The sequence below is a fragment of the Glycine soja genome, chromosome 12, assembly GCF_004193775.1.
Source record: "Glycine soja cultivar W05 chromosome 12, ASM419377v2, whole genome shotgun sequence".
In the NCBI taxonomy this organism is placed as follows: domain Eukaryota; kingdom Viridiplantae; phylum Streptophyta; class Magnoliopsida; order Fabales; family Fabaceae; genus Glycine; species Glycine soja.
Genome location: NC_041013.1, coordinates 7,477,939 through 7,488,619, shown reverse-complemented (window position 1 = coordinate 7,488,619; position 10,681 = coordinate 7,477,939). Strand labels below are relative to the sequence as shown.

At 30.8% G+C, this 10,681-nt stretch overlaps 1 protein-coding gene across 1 annotated transcript; it reads right to left on the bottom strand.

The window, feature by feature from the left end:
• Positions 1-9,075: 9,075 nt before the first annotated feature.
• On the bottom strand, positions 9,076-10,383 carry LOC114379136. Its single transcript, XM_028337730.1, has 2 exons — positions 10,197-10,383; positions 9,076-9,707 (listed from the first exon to the last, which is right to left on the bottom strand). The coding sequence occupies exons 1-2, from the start codon at positions 10,324-10,326 to the stop codon at positions 9,319-9,321; spliced, it is 519 nt and encodes a 172-aa protein (XP_028193531.1). The 5' UTR covers positions 10,327-10,383; the 3' UTR covers positions 9,076-9,318.
• Between the last annotated feature and the right edge of the window lie 298 nt (positions 10,384-10,681).

Genomic DNA, 10,681 nt, shown 5'->3' with positions numbered 1-10,681 from the left:
GTTGGTTTAGAACTTCGATTTTTTATGTTTGATATTTATTTTTTAAAAAAAAAAATTAAAGTTCCCCCTAGAAAAAAGTTTAAATTTGTTGGAAAATTAGTTTAAAAATATTCTCAAAAACATTCTTTGGAAATGTTATTTTTAAAAATATATATCAAATATGAGAAACCAAAATTTTCAATATAAAATTCTCAATAAACTAAAATTTTCTCTCCGGTCAAACACCAACTAAAAAAGTGATATTCATCCATTCCATTTTGGGTGAATTGGGGGTAGAAATAAGTGATAGAGAGAAAAAAAAATAGAAAAAATTGACAGAAATGACATATGATGCAAAGATAAGAGAAAAAGAGAAAGAAAAAAAGTACAATTACATATTTTATCACTCAATTTTTACACATTTGATAGATGTTAATGTGTCACTAAAAAATAGTTAAAAAACCAAATTACTTTGTTTTGTTGCCAAATTTTACTAAATGATATTATTTTTGTTATTAATATGATGATAAAATATGTGAAAAAAAACTTGAGTGATAAAATGTGTAAAAATTAAAAGTTTAGATAGTAAAATTTGTAAATGGATTATATTAAGGTGATAAATGTGCCATTAAGAAAAAATAGAGTAAAAATAAGATGGAAAAGATTGACACTACTAAAAAAATAGCTTTTTATGACGGTTATTAAGTGCTTTTAACGACGGTTGTAAACCGTCATTGTATATAACGTTGTTGAAACGCAACTGCTTTTTACGACGGTTATTATAATAACCGTCTTTGAAAGTTAGAACAATTCAAAGACGGTTATTATGTAATAACCGTCTTTGAATGCAGTGTCTGGTTCAACATTCAAAGATGGTTATTACGTAATAACCGTATTTGAATGTAGTGTCTGGTTCAACATTCAAAGACGGTCTTTGAACTGAAATTATCTTCCTCCTACCATTCAGTTTGAACTTGCTCAGCACTTCATGTAGCAGATTTATAGACTATATGGAGCCCCAATGGATAATTAGTAATGGGGATCCTGATTTTGTGAGTAATATTTAGAAGAATTTCTTGAAAACTTTGGGGATTGAACTGAAATTATCTTCCTCCTACCATTCAGTTTGAAGTTCAAGAACCTCAAGGGCAAGGTCCTCTTTTGGGGGAGGGGTATTGTTATGTAAATGTAAATATAAATAGGAAAAGAATGTAAGTTGGTTAGTTAGTCGGCTACTGTTAATTATGATTTTATAGCTGTTGGGAAGCTGCCTATAAATAAAAGACGATTTTACAGCAGGTAATGTTAATGATATAAATATACTTCATGAAAAGTTTTTGAAAAAAGATAGCTCATGTAAGGAAAAATAGTGATATACACAAATGGGCCAGATATGGAAGACTTTGTATCTCAAATGGAAGTAGTTAAGAATATAGACACAAATGTTATCATATAGATGTCTGGAATGTGGCATCAGCCAGCAACAAATGCACTTGCAAACATACAACACAGTTTTGGCTCACACATATGCATACATGCCTGCAGAAAGCCATGCAGTTTGAACCACTCTGATAAAGTAATTATGGACAATAGCAAGTAGAAATGACTTTTAAGGGAAACAATTTTAAAATAGAAAACATAAAAATCAGTACATTGAATAATCAAAAAGAAGTTCAATATAATAAGCCTACCAAGATTGAGGAGCTAAGCGATCAGTTGATACCAGTTCCTAAGCCAGGTAACTTAACTTCATATCTTCCTTTAAGTGTTGCACCGGAGATAAGTTAGTCTTTTGGTCAAGCATTAAGCATGCGGATATGTATTCAGCAATTAGACATGAAATAGAAGCAGGAAGCTAAAGAAAGACAATAAAGTAAAATAGCTCTAGAAGGCTATGCCGCACATCAATCATTCTTTCTGTTTAGAAATTCACGTCAAACTAATAAGATCACAAAACAATAAACTAATTTATCTTGGGGTGGAGGCAACTAGTATGCAAATTTCTTCAAACAATGACAGATTTTAGCATTTAGTACATGTTGACCTTGGTTCAGGATTATATTTTTACTTGTTTCTAAGCTTCTAAACCACTGCCTTTGGACAAAGATTGATTTTGGTTTTCGTGGTTCTTAAAACAAATAAAAACATAAAAAGCTAGCTAGATTAATAAGAAAAATTGAAAGCCCGACTAGCTTTTGATATTTTTGTTTTTATTATTGAAAAAAAGATTACTGAAAAATAACTCTAAATTCTTGATCATTTGTGTCAAACCAAAGTGGCAGCTTAATTAGTTTCTTTGTCCAACTTGACGTACGTTTATCTAAAAAAAGCAGCAACAAGGGTGTTCTAATAAATTCCTAGATAGGTTGGAGAAGGAGATGAATCATGCATGATATGGATTTGGTACTTAAGCAAGAAGAAATAGTGTGGTTCCAGAAATCTAGAACTAAATGGATTCAAGATGGAGACCGTACCAAGTATTACCATCTCAAAGCTATAAATAGGAAAAAAAGAAACAAGATTCTTATGCTTAGAGATATTCAAGGGAAGTGGATAGATGATGAAGTGCAAATTAGAGATAAGATTTCTTTACATTTCCAGGATCTTTTTCTAAGGATAGTGATGAGATGCCTATAGTCATTTCACACTGGGTGCATGCCAAATTATTATCGCAAGATACAAAAATGTTCCAATACAACAGACTAAAGCATTTTTAAAAGCATTTATGTTGATAAAAGAAACAAAAAACAAATATCTAACAAGAAAACTTTTTTAGTGTTTAGTTTTTTTTCACAAGATAACTAGTTAGGAAAAAAAGTTGGAGTAGAGTTTAACTGGAAAAAAAACTGAAAAGAAAACTATATCATGAAAGTGCTTTTCTTTACTGTTAAGTTTCTCCCATAAACCTTATATAAAAGGAGCATATACATTACAAGACACGGTAAACCATGCAAATGCACATGAAAAACAAAAATGTTCTCCTGTTCAAAATGGCTATATATGTTATAAGAAGGTCCAGATATGTAGATTACCTTCTACTGTAGGTATATTCACCTTTTTCTTCAGCCAAATCAACTCCCATGGGACGTCTCAATAATTATGTATTATGCAACTCAAGAGCCTGTCATACAAAAAACAAATTGATTGTCAGCTCAATGTCTTCCCAATGTCTTCCCACTGAACAGGGCTTCAATGAACATAACACAAATGATGACAAGGAATAGAGACACAGGCACTATATATACAAGAAAGCCTAGAAATATAAATGTCAAACCTACATCACAAGATTCACAACTAATTGTCATGCAAAGACATATATAGGGTCAAATGATGCATTTAACCAATAGCACCTAGTGAGATAAGACTTGCCAATTTTTTTATTAGGCACAGACAAAGCGAATGGCTTTACAAGAAAATGACCAGATTAACAAGCAATATAGAATTTGCAGCCTATGAGCTGGTTGGAACAATATACCATAGCATGAGTTAAAAAAGTTTAGATGAACTTATTTCACAAAAATTTTGGTGATCAGTTCCTGATTTTTAAGGTGATTGGTTCTTGATTTGCAGCAATAGACCGAATCCTCTGATTCTGTTTTCTTTTTACAGCTAGGAACAAATTCTTTTATTAATTTGAGAGATCTCCCACTCAATCTTTCTATAATTAGTCCGCCAACATTTAAGAGGAGATTATACCCTCAGTTTCCAGGCCTAAAGTTGTTTACCTAATTCCCTGCCTATACCGCTGCCTTGTAATCAAACATCAAGTTGAGGAATACAATCTTCTTTTTGTGGGAACCTATTATCAATAAGTGTGAGAGAGCTCTAGCTAAGTGGAAGCAACTCTAAATATTTTCCTTTCCCTCAGACTTAGTTATTTTCAACGCCATTCTTAAAGTTTTACCATTTATTTATAATAAAAGTGTCAACTTCATATTAATGTCAAATGAAAACCCAAAAATAGTGAATCATATGAAAACCCATGAAATACCTTAAAAGCGGTGAGAAAACCCTAAGAGAGAGAGAAGGGCTTCTGGCTTCAAGACACAACAACTTGGTCTTTTTTGGCACCTAAAACCAAATGGGTTATGCAACAAATTGGAGAGAAACGTGTTGCAATAGTAAATTAAAAAAAAACAGTGAAGAAAACAAGAGTGTGTATGTGTGTGTTGATGCGGTGTTTGTGATGGAAGCAGAAAAATGGGAAATCTTTACAGAGACGGAGAGAAGGGTGCAGAGCAAGAGCGTGGCAATGATTGGCCCTGACCCCAAAGAGTGAAAAGGAGGAATGATTGAGAGCTATAACGAGAAGGTTAGGGTTCAGTGAAGAGGGTAGGGGCTCAAATGCGAAAGCTGCAGCGAGAAGGTAATTAGGCTCTAAAATTTTATTTTCTTTTTTTATTTTGATTTACGATGGTTTTTTAATAGAAACCGGCTTAAATTTTATTGGCAGTTTTCAATAACCGCCTTAGAATGTGCATCGTCAATTGCAGTTTTCTGGGCAATAATTACAAAATTACCACCGCACCACTTTCTAGAGCGGTTTCCTTATAACTGTCGTAAAATGGATGTCATAAAAAACAATTTTTGTAGTAGTGCGAGAATATATATATATATATATATATCCTAGAATTAGTTCATCACATAGTGCAGATGTTTCAGTGTAAAATCTGTAATTGAAATATATAAATTATACTAGAAATAAAATTTATTATATAAATAAATATTTTTGGATATATAATTATCGCTTTTGGGCGTGTTGGTGTGCATGTGTGTGCTGTTTTTCTTTGAACAAAACAATCAAAACGCAATCTCAATACACACGGACTTTAGGGTTAATCACTCATCGCCACTGCCCTCGTGTACTGTTTCTTTACGCGTTTAGGGAGGTACTTTGGGCCCACCCTCTAAGAGTTGATACCTTACGTAATCATGTATCTCTATGACTTGGTAATGATGTCACGTTGGAAAATGACACAAGTACTTATATGAAAATGAAAAATATTTTAAGGCTTTGAAAAGAGTGATTATTTGTATAAACAAATGTCAAAGCTTGGATCATTAAGTTTTAGATGTCTTTCATGATATTCCGCTAACTAGGGATAGAAATAAATCCGATGATAGACATATTAACTTTATAAAAATATTGTCTCTCCGAACCGAACTCAGTCATGCATAAGCAAAAAATTATATTATATATATTAGACTTAAATATAAATAGATTTAATTTTAATTTTATTTTTATTTAATGATATTATTCTAAAAATATTATTCATTTAATTATAATTCTATTTTTAAGAACTCTATTTCATTCATTTTTAGTCTAGATTATCATGTAATTAGAGTTAGAACTAGCTTAATGACATCTTGTCTTCTTATAGGGTGACTTAAATGAGGAAGTGTACATGGTTCTTCCTGAAGGATTGCAGGCAGAGAAGACAGGTTTGTAGGCTTCAAAGGTCTTTATATGACCTAAAATAAGTCAGTAGACAGTTGTATGCTAGGTTATCTTCCTTTCTGACTTCACATGTGTACAAGTAGTGTGTCTCTGATTATTCCTTGTTCATCAAGCATGGATCCAAGACAAATATTGCTTTACTAGTCTATGTAGATGACATTGTTTTGTCTGGCAATGACTTAGTTGAGACTCAAAGCATTAATCATCTATTGGACAATGCCTTTAGAATAAAAGATTTAGGTGATTTTAGGTTATTTTTTTGTGCTTTGAAGTAGTCAGAACACTTGTTGGTATTAATCTTTGTCAAAAGAAAGTATGCTTTGAACATCCTTAATGACAGTGTGATGCTTAGTTCCAAGTTAGTGTTCACTCCTTATTACACCACTAGATTGCACAAACATTTAGGATCTCCTCTTTCAACCGAGAACACTTCTTCTTACAGAAGGTTAATTGGAAGATTGATTTACTTGACTAATACCAAGCCTGATATTACATATGTTGTACAACATCTGAATCAATTTGTTGTTGAACCTATTTCAGCTCATCAACAAGCTGCCTCAATAATCCTTAGATACATCAAAGGATCTCTAGGTGTAGGAATTTTTTTGTCTACTAACAATAATATTCATCTAAAAGGTTTTAGTGATTCATATTGAGTTGATTGCCTTGACACCAAAAGATCTATTACTGGTTATGCCATATACATTTGTAATTCGTTGATCTCATGGAAGTCTAAGAAACAAACAACTGTTTCAAGAAGTTCATGAGAGACTGAGTATAGAGCATTGACAAGTGCTACTTGTGAGCTACAATGACTTACTTTCTTACTGGAAGAGTTCAAGGTTCATTTCCAACACCCTGCTACTTTGTATTGTAACAACAAATTTGCTCTCCACATAGTTGTCAATCTCGTGTTTCATGAGAGAACAAAACACATTGAAATTAATTGTCACATAGTTCAAGAGAAGGTGATGACTAGGCTTGTGAAATTACTCATCATTTCCTTTGCAAATTAGCTTGCAGATATCTACACTAAAGCTCTGATGCCCGATGCTTTTCAGTTTCTGTATTTCAGGCTAGGAATGTCTAACATCCATTCCTAGTTTGAGGGGGGCTCTTAGCCTAGATTATCATGTAACTAGAGTTAGAGTTAGCTTAGTTGGTTAGTTTAGCTTGATCATCATGTAACCAGAGTTGGAGTTAGTTAGTTGCAAATTGGTTAATCTTGTAACTAATTATATAATAATCTGTAATAACTATCTATTGTAAGCTAATTCATTCAATGATTATCTAGCCTTCCCTTTACTCTTTTTCCTTTAGCTTTCTCTGCAAGCTTCCATATCCATGCCAAATACAAGTTCTTTAATTCATGATATCAAGTTTTAATGAAATAAATTTTATATATATTCTTATTTTTTTTTTACTTAAGATTAGTAAAATTAAATGATTTTATAACTTTCGTAATCAATATAAAATTAGTTATTTTTGTTTATATATGAGTCTAGATAGAGTACAATATTAATAAAATTAAATGATATATCAAGTTATTTTTAACTCTTATAATAATGATTTCACTTTTTAAAAAAAATCTTAAATGTGTATATTTTGTCCCTCCCTAATTTTATACTTCTTCCATCCCAAAATAGATATTGTCCTAGATTGTTTTACACAAACTAAAAAAAGTTAATAAATAAATAAAAGATAATAATTTTACAAAATTAATTTTATTAAATATATATGAAAATAATATTAATATTGGATTCAAAAACTAAAGTGACATTTATTAAGGATATTGATAAAAAAGGCTAAAATGTTACATTGAAAAACTAAATAGGATACTTATTTTGAGACAAAATTTTCCTTCAGATGCGACATTTATTTTGAGATGAAACAAATATATTTAAATTCATCCTTATTTTTTTCTTTTATCATAATAATTATTATTTTTTTTGACTAAATTATTGCCCTTATTCAGGGTCCTGACAAGGCATGTAGTCCCATGCTTGCATCTCATTTTTAATATAAAGGTAATAATAAAAATAGAATTGAAGACCTTATACATACTACTCCAACTCTCCACCACAAAATTAACTCCAGTGAATTATTTCATATCTCATCCAATTCCATCTACATTTTTTTATATGGAATTCCATTTACATTGAGAAGTTCTATTTTTATCTCATAATTTGGCCTTGTAGGCTATGTCGAACACATTAATAGACATTGGATTTTATATTTTGGCCTATTTTTCTTTAATTTCCTGTCCTTGTAAAAAAATGCTTCAAAACAGTTTTATTACTTATAAATATATTAAAATTTGACTATATTTTAGGTCTCTATAGTATAAGTTTGATTTAAAAAATTCAATGCATGCGCTATTAACTTTGAATAGAATTTAGATTATTTTGACTGAAATGTCAGACATTACACTTTATATTTTGGCCTTATTTTTCTTTGATTATTTGTCCTTCTAGAAAAACAAATGCTTCAAAGCATTTTTATTACTTATAAATATATTAAAATTTGACTATATTTTAGGTCTCTACAGTATAAGTTTGATTTAAAATTTTTGTTGCATCAACTATTAACTTTGACTAAAATTTGAGTTGTTTGACTGAAATGTTTCTCAAAAACCAGACATTGAACTTTATGATTTGACCCACTTTCTCCGTAACTTTTTTCCTTGTGGAAACAAAAATGCTTCAATATATTTTTATTCTTATTATAAATATATAAAAAATTTCCTAAAAATACTTATATTAGAAAATTTTACTATATTTAAAGTCTCCTAAATACAAGTTTGATTTAGAATTTTTAATGTCTTGAATTAGGGATAAAAATAGGTCCAACTATCTGTCGAAGACCTATTATTGCTACTTTAACAAAAAGATGATGTTGAATTTCTTTAAAAGAAACCTTTTCGATTAAATGGGTTAAGCTTAGGCTTAAAAATATATTAATCTTCATGGACTGCCTAATTAGTAACACTATAATTTTAACAAAAATATTATTATTAATATAATATTGTAATTATTTTAATGAAATTACAAAATTATTTTAATGACTTAATGATTTGAATATTTTAATGTTTGAAATAGGTTAATTCTTATACACATAAATGAGTAGCAATAATAGAAATTCATTTTTTGTTTTTTCAGGACTTAAAAGACTTTAATGCCTATTACATATAATATTTGCAGGCAAGTTTTGACCATATTTTATGGTTTAAAATCATCTTATTGTTTTTAATGAAAATCTTTGACTTGTTAAATAAAAAAATTAAGTAAATAAGAATTAAATGCATCCAGTTTTGGATAACATAGAAATAGTATGTCAGTAGTTGTTTCACAATCTAATACTTCAACACACAATAATTTTACTATTATATAATTTTTTTTTATACTTCTTAACATGAAAGATGGCTAGCGGACTAGGTTAAACTTATATAAATGTCAGAATTAGGAAAAAAAAAAAAGAAGCTCGTAACGGGTAATAAGCATAGGTTTGATTGTAGAAATATAAGTAGGGTAAACCAAATTTAATTAGGATTCGACCTTACATGATCCATTTCACTTCGATATTAAATTTGACTGAAATTTGGATTTTTTGAGTTAAATATCTTTTACGTATAACTGAGATTAGCAAAATATCATACTATATAACAAGGCAACATAAGTAGACAAACCAGTAGAGTATTTATCTGCTTTTCACATACTATCATACAGTACATTCCACAACTATAAGTGGCATTCTTTCACACTACTACACATGACACATCTATAATCATATGTAACATACAAGACCATATAACAGTCTATTTCCCCCCACAAGTATTATTACTCAAGTGATTACAAATCACTTGTGAAGTCTTGAGCACATGATCAAGGTATTCCAATGATGGGGAAGAAAGGAACATAATAGCTACTTGGTGCCAATCCCCACTCTGGAGGCAGAGGGAGATCCACAGTTTTGGATGAACCAACCTTTTTCCCAGCCTTGCATTTTGTGTTTAGGGGGCATGATGTCCTGAAACTAAGGGGAGTGGAGATGGTGTAGCTGTTTTGCTCTTTGCCCTTAATAATTTGGGATACCTGGTTTTCCCTTGAGACATAAAGCTGAACTGGCCCGCCAAGAAGTTTTGCTAAGCAATTCTTCACAGAAGAAGGTTTTGTGTGGTCTAAGGGAAGATCAACCTTGAAGGAGCCATCATTTTCTGTAGTTGCCAAAGCCAGTTTTTTCACACCATCACACCTCACTGAAACCTTAATATCTGAAAATATGAAAGAAGTATATAAAACCAAGGTTCATATATGATCCCTAGAAACAGTGACGGATCCAGAATTTGGTAGTTGTGGGACAATACTTACAAATATAAATTAGTGGGACAAAACTAATATTATAACTTAATTTTTTAACTATATTTTAAATTTTTAAAATAATTTATAACCACACATATATATCATGTAAAGAAAAATAAAAAATTTAGTGGGGCAGTTGCTCCCACTCTCTCTCAAATAGATCCGTCCGTCTGCCTAGAATACATATACACACAGATTAACTTATCAGAGTCTGCTTAGTGGTGAGAGATTTAAATAGTTTACATATGAAGTACTAGGTTTATCAAACTTCGTTACTAGTACACAACAAAAATTACACACAGATGGTAGTTGGCTAACAAATAGAGTAATGGATAGAATGAACATTTATTTAAATTTAATTAAAGCTAGTAGATATATAATGCATTAGAGTTGGCACAAACCAGATAAGTCATAGTTGTGAGTGCAGTCAACGCAGAAGACTCTGCCCTGCACCATTTGGCATGTTGAGGGGTCAATTTTTGCAAGAGCCAATGCAAAGAGAAGAACTGTGATGACTTGAACACACGCCATGAACTATGGAAGCAAGAAAAAGCTGACAAAAATCAAAGGCAAAGATAAATTGAAGAGAAGGTGGTAAGTTTGAAGCTTATAAATACAAGAAGCAATAGAGTGAGCACATTAAATGTAAAGGGTCCTTGGCTGACATTAGTAGTTGGCGTCAACAGATGGAGTTAATACCTTTCGTAGAGCTTATCAGCATTAATACAAGAAAGTATAGTCTGGAATCCACGTATATATCTATGTTGATGCTGTGTAATAGTCTAATACTAGGGATCTCACTAACTAGTGTATTTATTACTGTATTTAGAGTATTGGTTAACATATCAATATAAAAAAAATATTTATTATGAAAATCATAAAAAAA

What these genes read in the sequence shown, in the direction of transcription:
- LOC114379136 (XM_028337730.1), bottom strand. Translation starts at nt 10,326, where the DNA reads ATGGCGTGTGTTCAAGTCATCACAGTTCTTCTCTTTGCATTGGCTCTT. An exon ending in TCACAACTATGACTTATCTG is followed by an intron (nt 9,708 to 10,196) that starts GTTTGTGCCAAC and finishes TCATATTTTCAG; the next exon opens with ATATTAAGGTTTCAGTGAGG.